At 40.5% G+C, this 17,500-nt stretch overlaps 2 protein-coding genes across 4 annotated transcripts in view; one reads left to right on the forward strand and one right to left on the reverse strand.

Moving 5' to 3' along the window:
- Window positions 1-8,195, reverse strand: part of LOC113802924 (protein piccolo) — a 9,094-nt gene extending 899 nt beyond the window's left edge. Inside the window, exons 1-9 of the mRNA XM_027353577.2 lie at window positions 7,037-8,195; window positions 6,512-6,642; window positions 5,080-5,216; window positions 2,635-4,832; window positions 1,941-2,148; window positions 719-868; window positions 426-545; window positions 202-312; window positions 43-101 (exon numbers count right to left, since the gene is read on the reverse strand). Of these exons, the coding sequence (XP_027209378.2) occupies window positions 43-101; window positions 202-312; window positions 426-545; window positions 719-868; window positions 1,941-2,148; window positions 2,635-4,832; window positions 5,080-5,216; window positions 6,512-6,642; window positions 7,037-7,990 (4,068 nt within the window). The 5' untranslated portion in view covers window positions 7,991-8,195. The remainder of the gene's footprint in view (window positions 1-42; window positions 102-201; window positions 313-425; window positions 546-718; window positions 869-1,940; window positions 2,149-2,634; window positions 4,833-5,079; window positions 5,217-6,511; window positions 6,643-7,036) is intronic.
- The window catches only part of Drat (Death resistor Adh domain containing target), a 437,794-nt gene that overhangs the window by 387,025 nt on the left and 33,269 nt on the right, over window positions 1-17,500 (forward strand). The window contains exon 1 of one of the 3 annotated variants that reach the window (XM_070121816.1): window positions 16,776-17,250. The exons of 1 other annotated variant lie outside the window; for it this stretch is intronic. The gene's annotated coding sequence lies outside the window, so the exon portion shown is untranslated. Of the gene's footprint in view, window positions 1-16,775; window positions 17,251-17,500 lie in introns of those variants that run through there. One more of the 3 variants, XM_070121817.1, reaches the window with a different exon arrangement.

A 17,500-nucleotide genomic window follows, 5' to 3' on the forward strand; every position in this document is an offset into this window, starting at 1 on the left:
TTTGATTTCAATAACTTTAAAGTATGTGGTACCGTGACTCACCTGCTGGGTGTATCCGGTTCGTTCTGCAATGGCCTGCAATCTTCTGGATACTCCCTTCACTGCAATGTAGAATGAACTGGTTAGTAACTGTCACTATTTATTGGAATTTCCAAGGGCACATCATTGATGTCCTCTTTAAACTGCATGTAAATCACTCACAAGCTCGGATAGAATTCCTCCTCACAAACGGAGGGTTGGTGACGACTTCCGTTTTATTCATGGCCATTTGTTCCATCTTGGAGGCTGCAGACGACGCTCCTTTCGAGATGGCTGAAAGGGGTGACCAAGAAGTGAAAATGTGACTCTTGTTTTTAACATCATTTTGTCTGCAGCATGTTAAAGACATTGTGTGCTACCAATGCTGGTTTGGTATACGAACTTACCTTTAGTAATGCCTGAAGGGCGTTCGTCTTCTAACCTGGCGTTTTCCTGGATTATTCGTGAAAATAGTTCATGCTGAGCTCGCCTGATTGTCGTCGGCACCCTTACGCCGACCGCTCGGCCTGTCCGGACAAAACATGTGCAATCACAAGATACAGGTTATATGTTTCAATGATGTAGCAAAACTATAGTTCTCACCTACATGTCCGCATGTTAACTATCTCTCAACCTCTACTTTTAAACAAAGAAAGAACTAGTTGAATAAATGGTTAAATAAAAGATCAGGAATAATAACAGTCAGGCTTTCCAGCGGTTTCCTGGAAGAGGTAGACCCCATTCTCCGTCCGCAAGACCAGCGTAGACTTCTTGCTGAGGGTCGACTGCCACAGCGCATCACCCACGTATACCGTTAGACCTTCGCCGATGAGCCACGTTTTCTTGGTGTCTGTCGGAGGATGGAGAGGAAGAAAAAGAATGAAGACTTCGAATAGGGTGGTGATATAAGACAGCGATGTGTCATTCGGTGTCGATGATAGCAAGAAGGGAATGATGTGAAGGGCTAATGCGCTTTTAAATTAACTGTACACTAAAAACTTGTAATAAGTAACAGTGATAGTGAAAATGACATTAGTACAGTAGTGCAGTGATTGCTGATAGTACTCACTTTCACAATAGATATTCTGTCAATAATAAAAAGTAATAGATTTCAGTGACAAGCGAACTATGAAGATCAAACATAATTATAAACATCAATTAAAATAACCAGTTGTAGTGATAAAGACTACAATAACAAGTAAAAGATTAACGTAAAAGAAGTTAGGGGAATATGATAAGCGAATAGAGAGGTACTTAATATGGCAAAAAAAAAGCCAAAAGATCGTACAGTGGTTAAGTACCCTTTGGCAATGAGATACGATGAGAGATGAGATACGACGAAGATGCCATAGTAACGTGATTGTAAAAAAAAAATAACTGGAGATAGAAAACATCTATAGACACAGACAGATAACGTCTGAGTGAGAAGTATCTGCATGACTGAATAGGATTATTATCGAAATTTAGTTCCATGTACTACACTATATCCATCGCCTACGAGAGGATAACGAACAGTAACTAAAACATCAGCAACTTAGGAAATCGATCTTGTTATGCGATGATGTACAGTAGGCCTATACCTATACGAGCGCAAGCTTGGTCGTGTTAATGTGATATAGAGGTCTTGAGATGTACTTCTGCTAAATAATTACCTATTGCTACATGCCTACTTGTATTGATATTCCTAAACTTAATATTTCTATCGGTTTGTTATCCTGTACTTCTGCTAGAACCTATTGCTACCGACCTCCTTTTAATGATGTTTAATCATATTTCTATCGGTTCGTTATCCTCCATCATAACTGTCTCCACGCTTTTTCCTCTGACAAATTTTAAAGATCCCTTCTTCGGATGTATTCAATTTCAAAAAAGAAGAAAAAAAAATCAAAGAGCACATCGCGTACAAATACTCTTGTTCTGACCTTTCACTATGGAAAGATATGGGCGGTTCCACGGTGACGTCACGATGCCGTCGTCATGAATGAAAAATATCTTGACGCCCTCCCGGATCCGCAGAAGCTCGCGTGTGTCGGAGCGGAAGGAGCCTTGGCCGGGGTGCGGGCTGGGGGGGGCGGCGGGTTGGGGGAAGGGCGCTGCGGAAGCCCCTGCCATTGGCTCTGGCGGGGTGACCTGCCAGGAAGGTAGATTCATTTGCTTTAGGGTGGGATTCTCTCTCTCTCTCTCTCTCTCTCTCTCTCTCTCTCTCTCTCTCTCTCTCTCTCTCTCTCTCTCTCTCTCTCTCTCTCTCTCACACACACACACACACACACACACACACACACACACACACACACACACACACACACATATATATATATATATATATATATATATATATATATATATATAGACACACATGCATCATGTATCATACGTATATTGCACTATTTGCAGGTTCGTAGCGCGAATACATGTTTGGCTCATGTTTGGACCTGACGGACTAATACAACTGGTTTCGTTGCACAAATTTCGCAGCTATCATATCATCATGTGATTATCAGGTAAGTTAGCATCATATACTTGACTCTATCTCACCCAATGTGTAATTATTTGAAATCAAATACTGGATTTCATGAGAAAGAGGGTGTAAGGCAGTGATTTCAAAGAGAGACTCACCTGGCCATCAACTGGGGAGTAGAACTTGGACCTTCCAACACCTGTTTCAAGAGGTTCAGGTTCCCAAGGACTCCATGGTTCCTCGGTGTAAGGAGTCAGCGGAGGGGGAGACGAAGAGGCACTGGAGGTCCACGATCCCACAGAGGAGGACACAGAGGATCTGATCCTGGTATTGGCGCAGACATGTTGGGTCCTTTGACCTGCTGAGTAATGGGTTGATGCCTCAGACGCTTTTCCTGTGACATTTCGGGAGTAAAAACTACTGTCAAATTCGTCATAGTGTTCCGAGGAGCTGTCTTCCATCTCTTGGAGTATTTTTCTTGGTTCTGCGTAATATGGTTCGTTTGCAATTTCCTCTTCAGTCATTCCATCGGGACAATCTTCGCCGTCGGAATAATGAGTTGAATCTGGCTCGGTAGGAATAGACTCGGGGGATTCAACTAGTGGTTCAGACAGAGGATCGAACTCGTCAATGATGGACGCTCTGCTGGCGCACATATTCGATGACTGAAGATACATTCCCAGAGTGTTATAAGAACAGTCTAAGAGTGTGTCTTCGGACCTACACCGAGAGGCTTTAATGGACGAGTTGGATCTCTGAGGAGAAACCCTCGCATGGCCTGGCGTTTGGGAAATGGCAAAGTCAAGGGCGTCCAGGAGTGTTTCCCTTTGTTCGTCTGTGGGCGAGTCGTCTGACTCCTCTTCTTCAGTCCTGGTGTTTTTAGAGTCGTGTGGCTCATCTACCGGCACGGCGATCGGCTTCAGAGGGGTGAGGAGGCGATCAACCTTCTTATGAGTTTTGTTGTCCTCTGAACGTAGCTGGACGTCTAATGATAATTGTTTGTGTTCTGCGTCTTTGCTGGTGCTGACGGGCAGAGAGGAAAATTCTTCAGGGAATAATTTGTCGTTTTCGTCTTTCGGTGTAAACGACGCGAAGGGATCTATATCAGCAAAAGGATCAAGGACTATTGTAGGTGACTTATAAGTCTTAGAAGGACTTCCAGATGCCATATCTGAAGGTTCCTTACATTTGTCTTCACCCTCAGTCAGACTCATTTTTTCGAAATCACTTTCGACTGAACTGCCTATATCACAATCCTGTACAAGATCATTAAAGGCATCATCAAGTTTATCATTTGTGTTGGGTGGTTTATCATCAATTTTATCATTTATGATAGGTTGTTTATTTGGTTGTGCATTTACAAAAGCTTTGCAAGTATCTTCTTCATCAGAATTGTTGTCACTTAAGCTTGTCAGGCTTTGGCGTAACGAAAGTGGCTCAGTTGTTTCATCAAGCTTTTTAGAATCACACTTCTTAGGCACAGATATTTGGGATTCAGAAACAGTGGCTTCACATGCATTATCCATATTCTTATTCTCTAGATGCTCTATGACTTTTATTCCCCCGTCAGTGGTACTTTGTATGGGATTAGCGACGATACCATCTTCTGTATGAGGCGTTGATTTGTCCTTCGGGCCAAAGTCTTTTCGCAAATTTGATTCGGCCAATGGTAAATCTACGTCCTGATTTAATTTTGGTCGGCCCTCTAAATCCCCGGCTGGCAGTTGGAAAGATATCTCAGAGAGCGATGACAGGTGGTCCGGCTGAATGCAAGATCTTGGTCTCGATCTTACAGAAGGTCTCACTGGAAGTTCCTGCACTGCGCGGGGCGGATAGTGAGATTTTGGCCGAGGATACGACATCCGCGCGGGAACCAAAGGGCGGATCGCCACTGGTGCCGTTGTGCGAGACGGGAAAGGCTGCGAAGGCTGCTGGCCCTCGCTCAAATCCACCAGCACCTCAGTCCTTAAGTCCCCATCCGTGAGGGAGAGTGAGCGCCTGTGTGATAAGCCTGGGTTTTGAGGCCTCCCGGACCCTGAGTGTGCAGGAGGGTCGTGGGCGGGATGAGTCACACTGCGGCCATAGGACGGACGGTGCGCCGCGGATCTATTTTGTTGGGCGTCCGGCGGACGACGGGGTACGTGTGGGCGCGGATGTTCTCGGGGTGGTTCGTGTGGGCGTGGTGGTTCTCGGGGTGGATGGCGCAAAGATTGAGGTTCTCGGCTGCGGACGCTAGGAGGGGCAGGCTGCTCCTGGGGTTGGCGGGGCTGGGGCGGCCGCGGGCAACGTGCAGGGAGTTGCGGAGGGCCCGAACGACGAGTAGACGGGGGTCTTACAGGAATTGATGGACGTACACCTAAAGAAGCATCAGAGATTATCGCAACGTTTCATAGTGTAATTATTCACACCATATTTTTTATATCAAAATTCAACAAGAAGCCAGCATCAAAAGACTTACAGTAAAAAACCATTCCGTCGAGGAAAATTATGTCCAGAAAATAAAAATCAACAGTTAACCAGTGCACGTATACTTAGATGGATAAAGAATGTCAGAAAAAAATACAAAGGGTTCCTGTGGAAATATGAGAAAACTGACAACTTGCCTGAGGTCCGCTGTTGATCTTCCCGAAGGACGTCGTCGTACGTCGGCGGTGCCCCTGGAGTGGTGCTCTCCTGAATGACTTCGCGTGGTGCCGACACTGCCGCCTGGGCGTCGCTGAACCCGTTGAGAGCCTCTTTCCTTGAATGGTGATGGCAGATGAGTTTAGAGAAAAAACATTGAATTTCATGCCGCAAAGGCTAAATAAAAGCTTTTTCAGTGTATGATATTGTTATTAGTAGTGCAGGTAACATTACAAGGGTAGAAGTCAGGGTACCTATCGAATTTACCAATATAACTAAACTTCCATTTATGTAGTGTCTGCCACTCGAGCAGTTTTTTCATAACTGAAATGGTATATGAAAAGAGCGAGAGAGAGAAAGAGAGAGGGAGGGGGGAGAGGCAGAGAGAGAGAGAGGGAAGGAGGGAGAGGGACGGACGGAGAGGGGGGAAGAGGGGGGGAGAGGGACGGAGGGAGAGGGAAGGAGGGAGGGAGAGGGGGAGGGAGGGAGGGAGGGAGAGAGAGAGAGAGAGAGACAGACAGACAGACAGACAGACAGACAGACAGACAGACAGACAGACAGACAGACAGACAGACAGAGACAGAAAGAGAGAGAAAGAAGATAGTGAGGAGGCACTGCTTAGTAACAATCTAAAAACTCATGACAGACAACGTTGTCGCAGTGGAGGTGCGGTGCTTTATCAAGAAAAGCAAGCAGCACTTCTCAAAGACACCGGAAGTGAGACTTTCCTCATATCCTTAACATAAGGCGTAGAAGTAATATTACAATTATAACACACCAAACAATGACTCGTATGAACGCTTGATAAGAGGTTCATTACGGTGCAGCATAATGAGATCAAAGCTAATCACTTGCATTATGATAAAGGACTTAAATGGATGTAACGTAAAGCTTTTTATGGATGAATAGATAATTTGAAATTGTAGCGCCGCTAAGGCTTCTCATTATCAACTTATCAAAGTGTTGTTCCTTGAAAATATTGTTGCGTCACAGCTGATCACGAGAGCAAGATAAGCGGGACGTTTTCTCTTTCTCTGTCTCTTTATTTATTTACTTATTCTCTCTCTCTCTCTCTCTCTCTCTCTCTCTCTCTCTCTCTCTCTCTCTCTCTCTCTCTGTCTCTCTCTCTCTCTCTCTCTCTCTGACCTACTCTCTCTCTCTCTCTCTTTCTCATTTCCCTCTCTTTCTCCCAACCCCTTTTCTTTCTCTCTTTCCCCCTTCTCTTTCTCTCTTTCTCACTTACCCCCCCTCCTCTCCTCTCTCTCTCTCTCTCTCTCTCTCTCTCTCTCTTTATGAGTGTGTGTGTGTCTATATCTTTATATAACAATATATCCTTTTCACTATTATTTTTATTACATAACCACACACATTTGCTATCTGTGTAGTTCTGACTTTACAAAACCTCGTTCTTACCTGCTAAGGAAAACAGCTGATTGCATCTGGAAAAATTTTTGTCTGGTGGTCTCATCTGTGGTGATGGAGAGCACTTGAGTCTTCAGAACCTTGTCTACCACTGAAAGGGCCTTTTGGTATTCGTTGGCTGCCTGAGAAACATTTGTATTTGTTAGTAACAGATGATATTCAAAGTGTACTTGTTAAAGAGAATGTATTCATGAGAAATATTTTGAAATGTGCTGTGTTCTTACCTCCATGTATCGGCCTTTTAGCAAATAATGTTCAAATTATGATTGTTAAAGAGAATGTATCCACGAGAAATATTTTGAAATTTGCAGTTCTTTTTACCTCCATGTATCGGCCGTTTAGCAAATGATATTCAAAGTATACTTGTTAAAGAGAATGTACCCACGAGAAATATTTTGAAATTTGCAGTGTTCTTCTTACCTCCATGTATCGGCCGTTTAGCAAATGATATTCAAAGTATTGTTAAAGAGAATGTATCCACGAGAAATATTTTGAAATTTGCAGTGTTATTCTTACCTCCATGTATCGGCCGTTTTCCATGAACGTCCGGGCCTTTTTGCCACGACTGAAGACTTCCTTGCAGCAGCATTCGAACTCCCCTGGCGTGATCACAGCCTCTTGGGCGGTGGCCTGGCCTGGCCTCCTTGGCACCACCGCTGAAGTTGCTGCTTCGCTTCTAGACTCGGTTTGGTTTACCGAATTACTTTGATTATTATTTTGTATTGAATTCGGCTGAGAGGATCTTCTCTGGGGGGCAGTCGGAGGCAGAGGAGGTGGCTTTGATGGCAGTGGAGGAAGAACCAGTGTCCCGAGGCGTCTGTGGCTTTTGGGCTTCGACCTGGCCTCTTGACTAGCCCCAGAGGTTGGTGTGGAGAAGGCCAACGGGCGCGATGGCGTACTGTTTGAATCCGACACTGGAGGCGCGCCGGAGGAAGGTTGCTGGGCCTCTGGAGTCCTGTTCGGTTCATTTCCACTACGTCGTGACTCATGGCGGCGAGGAGGAGTCACGTGAGATGAATGATTAGCCTCTGTTGGCTCTGGAGTTTCTAAAGTTCTCCGAGGAGAGGGTTTTGGAGGCTGGGTTGGCGTAGAAGCTGGGCGAGGCACGCTGCGGTTGGAGGGAGTGCTCTCAGGACTGGTGTAGATGAAGGTTCTAGGAGGTTTAGGAGGTGGACTCGTCAGTTCTGTAAACGAGGACTCGTTTGCAGGGGGGCTGTTTTTCGCATTGGCGTCGGGTAACTTCCCTTGACTTGAAAGACTTCTTGTGATAATTTCTCTTGTTCCGCTCGTCTGATCGCCCAACTCGTCCTTCTTTGCTTCTCGCTGCAGAGATCCCCCATCTTGTGTTGGGTTCCCTGTTGAGGCATTGTTTATGAATTTAGTTCTGGGAAGGGGCACAGGCGTCTTCCCAGACCCTGTGTTCGTTTTAGGCCCCTCTACCGAGGAGGACTTTATCCAAGTTGTCCTCATGATTTATGAAGCGTTTTACTAACATGCACCGTGTCACCTCCTAGACTATACTTAATAACCGCCCATTATAATCCTTACACCAGAGCTACTAGGAAAGAGAGAGTGCAGGAACAATGCCCTAGTGAATGGTCTACCTATGTCACCATCGACCTGCACAGCGAACACTTCACAAAAAGTCTCCAAACAGAACTGATAGGGAGAGAGAGTCTGACGCCGCGGTCCCAACTCTGAGGTCTTTAGAGATAAAGTTCTCCATGGTTACAGATAAGCTGGACTTATCGAATAGCTTTGTAATCTCAAACATCGAGATGATACATGTAAGCGTGTAGAGGCGAATATTTCGTTGTATTCTTATTCGGATTAACCTTAAGTTGTATGTGCATTGTAGACTGATACCGTCTATCTATATTTTACGTGTTCGTTAGCCAGCGTGTCCCGTGTTGTCCCCTGAAGAAGTTTAAAGCGTTATAACCGACAGTCGACTGATAACGTATCGATCCCCAATGATATTTTGAATGTCTGCTAGTTATTTAAACAAAACAACACAACAGGAACTTCATAAAAAGTGTAAATGACACAGGCAAGAAAATACTAGCACCGACCTCCAAGAGGGAAGAGGATAAGGACGTGGAAGAGGATAAGGAGGGGAAAGAGGAGAAGGAAGAGGAGATAAAATGGAAAAGGAGGAAAAAGAGGAAGAAAATGAGGAGTTAGAAGAGGATAATAACTTACTAATTGTTCGTGTGGCTATGAGAACTTATCTATTTTTACCTATAAATGATAAGTTAATTTAATAAATAATAATTTTATTAAATGATATATGATAAGTTAATTCAATAAATAATAATCTAATAACCTGGTGTTCCTGATGATCTTCTGTACAACGCAACCCATGGCCTGTCTTCAAGAAGTGTACACGCTGCTTTTATTTTATTTGGTTATCGACCTCCCACGACTGCATGGAACTTTTTTTTATGGATTTTTCTTTTCGAACTGATAAGGCTTAGCATCAGCTGGTTATCAGTGATTATCTGTCCCACATGAATGTACACGGATGTAGGTTTTTCTTTTTTTTTCTCTTTTATCAAAACAGCCATTTTGTCTATTGTTTCTTTATCATCATCATTATGGTCGTTGTCATCACTGGAATTCATTATGACTAATATTACTGTTATTATTGAAATAATCATCGCCATTTTTGTATTAGAATTATATTTATAACAATAGTACTATTACTGCTAATGATGTGGATAATGATAATAATAGCAACAACAATATCTTTAACATTAAGAAAATATTAACAACAATAGTGTCAAAAAATTAACTGATAGTGGTAATGAAAAAGTATCCAGTAATAATTTTGATAATATCAGTACTAACAACAAAAATGAGGATTATGCTATTACTGCTAATGGCGATAATGATAAAGATAATAATAAAAATAATGATAAAGAATAATAGCGATATATCGTACTTATTCCCTGGGTTGAATTCCTGTTTAATCAATATATCTTTTAATACAATGCCAGAGTAAATACGAACTACCATTACCAGGATGATATCGACTATTTGATAACTCTCCGTCAGTTTCTGATTGCTGTTCTCAGAAGATGCAAAACCCTCATGCTCATTACGAGGATGGTATCGCACGTGACAGTGGTTCCCAACCCCATGGTCGTGACCCAAATGGAGGTCACAAGGGTTTTTTTCTGAGGGTTGCCAGAGGGTCTTAAAAGAGTCCATAGCTGGTGATGTCAGTAAAAGTTAATGTTTTTTAAGAACACTTGTTTATTGAAATGCAATGTGTACTATAAAACTAGAAGTATAAAATAAGGTAAGCAAATATACATTTGCTAGGATAACTGCCAAGAAAATGGTTGGATATATTACTACATGTTCACACATTCAGAGTCGCTAGCCCAGGCTAAGACTGTCTTTAGGGTCGCACCCGAAAAAGTTTGGGAAACTGACATATGACAGATTCTTTACCTCCATTCAGCAATATAAAATTCTTTTGCATGATGTATGGCTTATATTTTCAACTTCCCCATGTACAATAACAGTAATCACAGAATACTGTACTACAGGGGTCGGCAACCTTTTGAACATAGTGTGTTAGTTGATAATTAATTTCTTATTCATAACCTTGCGTGCCATTTTTTTTTCTTTTTTTCTTTTTCTTTTAGCACTGTATACCCAGATGTATTTTCTTACACATGCATAACACAAATGTAATATTTTTGTACCATTTATTATTCTTCGTAACAGAAATAGATATGTTTTGTAATTTTAGATTTATACTCTCCATATTATCTTGCTGTTTAACTTTTTCTTTGCTCCTCTGAATCACATGGTGTGCCATAGACAAGTGCTCTGCGTACCAAGTCTGGCACTCGTACCATAGGTTGCCGACCTCTGCTGTACTATGTCGAATAGATGTGGATATATGTAAGACTCTAATCACGATTGCCCACGTCTGAATAAATAAACTTACTTGACATTCCAACAATAGAAAAAAATGCATGAGTTATGACATATTTTATTTTTACCATTTCTAGTTACACTTATGAAAGAACAGTGTACTATGTCGAATATTTATGAAGATATGTAAAACTAAATAAACTGGTTAAGTTATATGGATTCCTTTTTGTTAGAAGCACATGTAGACATTTATCTATTATTCTCCCCATTACCTGTATCTTCACACCTATTTCACCTGCTTGTAACTCAAAAAGCCCTTTGATTTAACTGTATAAGGACTATATTCGAACGGTTTGCTGGTCTAAGTCCTTGATTTGAATTAATGGGATATCTATATAGCAGAAGATTTTGTTTATCTATCACGTGCCTCACTTTGCCTTAAATTCCATTTCGTCGAATTATGTACTGAATAATGTATGAATGAATCTTTCTTGTACAGTGTTGGCAATAATACATCATGGCGACTCACAGTAATTTTTGTAATATATCTTTTTATTAAGATCCCTCTGATGATGCTCATGGTAATTGTGTGTGTGTGTGTATACCATACTTAAATACATGCATACACACACACACACGCACACGCACACGCACACGTACACGCACACGCACACGCACACGCACACACACACACACGCACACGCACACACACACACATACACACACGCACACGCACACACACACGCACACACCCATACGTGTATATATATATATATATATATATATATATATATATATATATATATATATATATATATACACACACACACATATATATATATATATACATATATATATATATATATATATATATATATATATATATATATATACACACACATATATATATACATATATATATATATGTACATATATTTTATATATATATATATATATATATATATATATATATATATATATATATATATATATACATACATATATATATATAATATATAAGATATATATATATATATATATATATATATATATATATATATATATATATATATACACACATACACACACACACAACACATATATATATATATATATATATATATATATATATATACACACATATATATATAATATAAGAGATATATATATATATATATATATATATATATATATATATATAATATATATATATTTGTATATGTATGTATATATATAGGTATATATGTATATATATATATATATATATATATATATATATATATATATATATATATATATATATAATGGCTAAAGCCTCTTACCATACCAAATTAATAATCGCCTGTGAATAGTGACTACGGAAATGTTTATGAATATAATATTTTTTATCATTATACTAAAATACTGTAGACAACAGCAAACTTAAATAAGTTAGAATGAGATAGGCTCTAAATTTTTCACTATATCCAAAAGACTTATTTGTCCACATATGTTTTTTCTTTCCATGAAACTATCACACAGCAAATACGCTAAAGATAACCATTGTCATCATTACGATCTCCATACATGCATACACTCACACCTGAAACGGCTAAAGCTTATCGCCCATTTCACCTCAAGTCGACACCTTCAACTGAAATTGTTTTTCACATGAAAATAACCATGTTGATGATTATATTTTTAAAAGGTAATTAGATCAATTATCAATTTAATTTTCTCCATTGTGAGATACGGAATTCCATGTTGGTTTCATAGATTGCAACTGTAAGCGATCTGTCGGAAGGATTCGCTCGATAGCTGAAGCACTCAGTATCAGGATCGCTTTCATTGTCACAGAGAAAAATCGTCTTTCTTGTTACCAGAGAGATGAAAAATGGGAGAGGATTTGAAAATAGCTGTCTCGTCTTTCAAGCAAATTTCTTTTGTGTATGCTATTTTCTTTTCCTGCTATTGTAGATTGGTTTGTCAATTAATCTGCTTTACAGATTTTGAGACAGGTAACTTTTGGGCCCAATCACAGGGAAATATTACAGGCTATGATCAGCTGATTGTAGAAAGAGTAGAGAGACACCTTTGCACAAAATACCTGTACTCACTGCTTAATTGATGTTCACGTCGATATCTCTCTCGTGTTACTGTGTGTGTTTGTGTGTGTGTAAGTGTGTGTGTGTGTGTGTGTGTGTGTGTGTGTGTGTGTGTGTGTGTGTGTGTGTGTGTGTGTGTGTGTGTGTGTGTGTGTGTGTCCCGTCCTCTCTCTTTCTCTCTCTCCCATTCCCTCGCCCTTCCTTTCCTCTCTATCCCTGCCTCCCTCCTTCCGCCCTTCCTTTACTCTCTTCCTTTTCTTTCTCACTTCCCTTACTTCTTTCTCGAATCTGGTTAAAAGTATCCTTGTGCACAGTGTGTGAGATCCAAACCAGATCTCACATATTTTGCACAAGGAAGGATTCGAATTCGATTGCTGATATATCAAATTCGATTCGGATATTGTACTCTGTTGATTCTAAAGATGTCTATACTGTAACACAACCCTTGACATTAGATCTTTAGGCTTAAGATATTTTAAAATCAATATTTTCATAATTGAAAGGAGTCTAGACAAGAGTAAAAACATTAAATTTCCGTCTCAAGTATTATTATTATTGCTATAACTTCCTATGTTACTATTACCGATGTTATTTCTTTTCCTGCTGAAAATTTTAGTAAATGAATGCTGGTATATAAGGTGTTCCCCCAAAATATGTGTCACGCATTTTTTTTATACAAAGACTGGTCAAAATCATCATGTTCAATATATGGAAAACGTGGCGCTATGAAGCTTTTCTAAAGGGTTTCGTAAAATTGTAAGTTTACACGTCATTCCGGCAACTTAGAAATCGGATTGCAGATAATAATGATAAAAATGATGATAAGAATGATAACAGTAACTGATAATACTAATGATAACAATAACCACTTTGATAACAAACAAAGACAACAACATCAGCATCATCATCAACAACAACGACAACAAAACAACAATAATGATAATGATAACAGACTTTGAATAGTATTCTAATAGATTAGTGATGTGATGCCTTGTGTGTTTATATGTCCGTATAATTTTTTTTATCATTCATGCTGTCAAATATGATCTATTTTACATCAAAATGAAGCGACTTCAACTACGCACTTACATGGGATATGATTTCGAACGTAACGTGCGAATGAACGAAACATAAGCAAATTTTAATGTAGAAGATTGTTGCTACAACTACTATTACCACCAATACTAACGTTAAAGTTATTTTTGTCTTTATTATCATCGTCATTATCATAGATCTCATCATTATCAATGTTATTACAACCACCATTATATTTATGGTAACAATGGCAATAGTAATGAAATATTAACAACGATAGTGATGACGATAAGATTAAAAATAATGGTTATTATCATCAACATAAACACTGCATCGTTCTACCAACAAAGAAACGAAAAAAACACATCTTTGGAACAAGGTAAACATTGCATGCAGCGGCGTAGTTAGGGGGGGCGGGCCATTTTGCAACCCCACGGGCATAGAGGGGGGGGGAGGGGCGTGTAAATAACGTCTGTCAATTGTTTATTCTTTTCAATATTTGTTTAAGCACAACCGAATAAGCAGACGACCTTATTTTACCATTAATAATGAACAAATGACCTTATTTTATTATATATCTCTTCCATCAACCCTGAAACATACAGGGAACCCCTTAAATGGACCTCCCACCCCCCCCACCCCCCACCCCGAATATAGCTGGATGCACGAGAACCAAACACAAAGGGAATCTACAAAGGGAGACAAAACCATAGAGGAATGAACACCCATGAACCCTTTTCCACCCTCCTATAACCACTCCCTCCCTTAAATACCTCCTTTACCCCTCCCATAAATCCCTCCTTTATCCCTCCCATAACCACTCCCTCCCTTAACCCCTCCCATAAATCCCTCCTTTTCCCCTCCCATAAGCACTACCATCAATCCCTCCTTTACCCCTCCCTCCTTTTACCCCCTTTACCCCTCCCTCCTTTTACCCCCTTTACCCCTCCCATAAATCCCTCCTTTACCCCTCCTATAACCACTCCCTCCCATAAATCCCTCATTTACCCCTCCCATAACCACTCCCTCCCTTAACCCCTCCTACAAATCCCTCCTTTACCAGTCTCATAATCAATCCCTCCTATAACCACTCCTTCCCATAAATCCCTCCTTTACCCCTCCCTCCCTTTACCCCCTTTACCCCTCCTACAACCCCTCCCCCCCGGAAAGCGTGAAGGACGTGTACAGTGTAAGTTGTGGACGGGCGGGAGGGAGGTGTTGTGGGGGAACTTCGCCTCCAGGACGAAATTAGCCGGCAGCAAGCAGACTTCTGCCACGCCCTCGCTTCGCCTTTTTTTCAACCTGGGTTTTTACACTTCTCTTGGGAGCACTTGGAAATAACGATGCAATATACCATTATTTTTTATTGTTGTTGTTCTTATTGTTATGGTCATTCTTTCCTTTTTGTTACCTTTGTTGTTATTCTCTTTATCATTGTTGTTATTATAATCAGTATAACTCTGTTAGTAGTCGTAGATCTTTATGACTGTTATTATTATTGTTGCCATCATCCTCATCCTCATCTTCTTTTATCATTATCATCATTATTAATATTTATTATCATCGTTGTTACTATCATTATGGTTATCACCATTATTAAAATCACCATAATCATTATTGTTATTTTAGAAACCATTATCGTCATTATTACCAATGCTGTTCATATAATCATCATAATTAGAGGCGCAGCTACACATTAGGGGGCCCATTAGGTCTTTTGAAGCTTCACGGTATCTCTAAGGGAGACCCCCCCCACCACCATCGGGGTTAGGGGGAGCTGAAGGGGGAAAGACACCCCTGTCCTCCCCCTGCCATGAGCCACACCACTGATTATAACTGTTATTATCAACATTATTTTCAGTATTATCATTTCAACACTGGATCTCGGTATAAAGATAAGTCTCTAACACGCCAATGTTTATAATTGTTATCATCATCAACAATATTTTCTGTTACCTTTTCAACATTAAACATCAGTAGGGCAAAGATAAGTCTCCAGAAAAGAAAGCAGAGAAGAAAAACAAAGAAAAAACAAGTTCTGTAAATATGTTCAAACACATTATGATATAAATCCACGCCATTTTAGCTGCATGTTATGAGCTCAACAAACGATGCTATTTTTTTCGCAAGTGAAGAGACCAATCACGCCTTAGGATTTTAAATTTGAAATGCGTGTCTAACCGCCCGCGTTCATGGACCAGCACACGTAAAAGGAGTTTCCCAGAAGACAGATGCCCTAATTTCGGGGAACATCCAGTGCACAGATTGATCTCGACGCTCAAGCCAGTGAATTGTACAGTAATGGAGCTTAATAACAGTTCATCGTTTCTCAGTAAGTGCAACAAGGACACGGGTATGTGGGAAAGGCCTTTTGGGACGTGCCGCGATAGGCATACTTTTGCATCTAATTCAGGAAGATTATTTCCTTGCTACGGAAGGTGAAAAAATCTAACCAAAGACCATGGTTAGCACGAGCACGCACGCACGCATGTACACACACATACACACACACACACACACACACACACACACACACACACACACACACACACACACACACACACACACACACATACACGCACGCACGCACGCACACGTTGCATCAGTTCCATGGACAATCAGCTTTAAAAAATGATATAGAATACACATTGCTCTGCCTGACCTTTTGCATTTGAACTAAACACAGGAAACGCTTACCATGTGTAATAGTACATTATCAGAATTTCTAAGTGTAAGCGCGCTTTCTACAGCCCATGAGCCAACTGGCGAGCCTGAATATATCCATATTTCCATGTAATGTTTCTTAAAAGGTTTGTATGTCCCTTTGTATGTAAAGAGTGTCTGTGCTTTCTCGCCGTCGCGTGCTTAATGTAATGTAAGCTTTAGCTCCTCCCCTTCCCACGTGACACTCACGCACACACATGTAGGTGCACAAACGCACATACAAGCAAGCACGCTTTTTAACGCACCCAAACATACTCTGTCTATCTGAGTTTCCGCAGTTCTAATTATAAAACAAGTATACATACTCAACGCGAGCACTAGGAACCATTCTCGCTTCGTCTACGAAACAAGCAGATATCCACAACTGCCATACACCCAGACAGCCTAACCTGGTAACAATTTAGGTTGATCTGGTGGAGATAAGACTGGCTTAGAAAGGACGCAGATACCATGGGCGATCCGTGACCAGAGAAATTTTCACTAATCCGCTTAGACAAACCCTGCGCACACCCATCATTTCCTCTGTTTCCCGCGAACGCGCAGTCAACTGAAAAAGACCATTTCTTTGTTTACAGGTGTCCTTTCTTCTAACCTTAGTATTTACGCTCTGGACAAGGCTGGGATTTTATCTTTCAATAAACAAAAGCTGGTGTTTGTAGCCATCCACTTTAAACATTCCGAATATATCAAAGTTAAAGAGCTTTCATGTGTTTGTAGAAGTGTTCACGTGCCCACCGCCTGTTCATACACCTTCCCCCACAGGATTCTACAGCGCAGTATCCAGCGATATGCGGCAACCCACTTCACCCCACTGTATATATCTCCCTTCCTCTGAGGCAACTCAAGTAATATACGCTGGGTCGATAGAAGAGATTAGTAGTTCTTCTCCATCTACGGCTGACAGAATTCGACTGCTTTACTGAAGGAAAGAACATCGGAGAATAGTCTCTCTTTGGATCTCCAGTTTGCTTCGAAAGTTTAACGGGCTAGAAAACAGTAAGTACATACGGTATTTATTCGTGACTTGGGCTGTCACACAAGTAGAATAGAGTGACTGGTAGAAAAATAAAATTGTGACAGTTCGAGTTCATTGGCATTTAGGTTCTTGTTGAATAGATTACAGGAACGAATTGTTAAGATATTTTTGCCGTATGTCGTGCAATAGTTATTCCAGAGATGGGCAAATTACGTATTATGTGAGCCATTCTTGTATATTTTACAGTCATTTGAAAATAGTCATTATACA

The sequence above is a fragment of the Penaeus vannamei genome, chromosome 5 (genome assembly GCF_042767895.1).
Source record: "Penaeus vannamei isolate JL-2024 chromosome 5, ASM4276789v1, whole genome shotgun sequence".
Taxonomy (NCBI): Eukaryota; Metazoa; Arthropoda; class Malacostraca; order Decapoda; family Penaeidae; genus Penaeus; species Penaeus vannamei.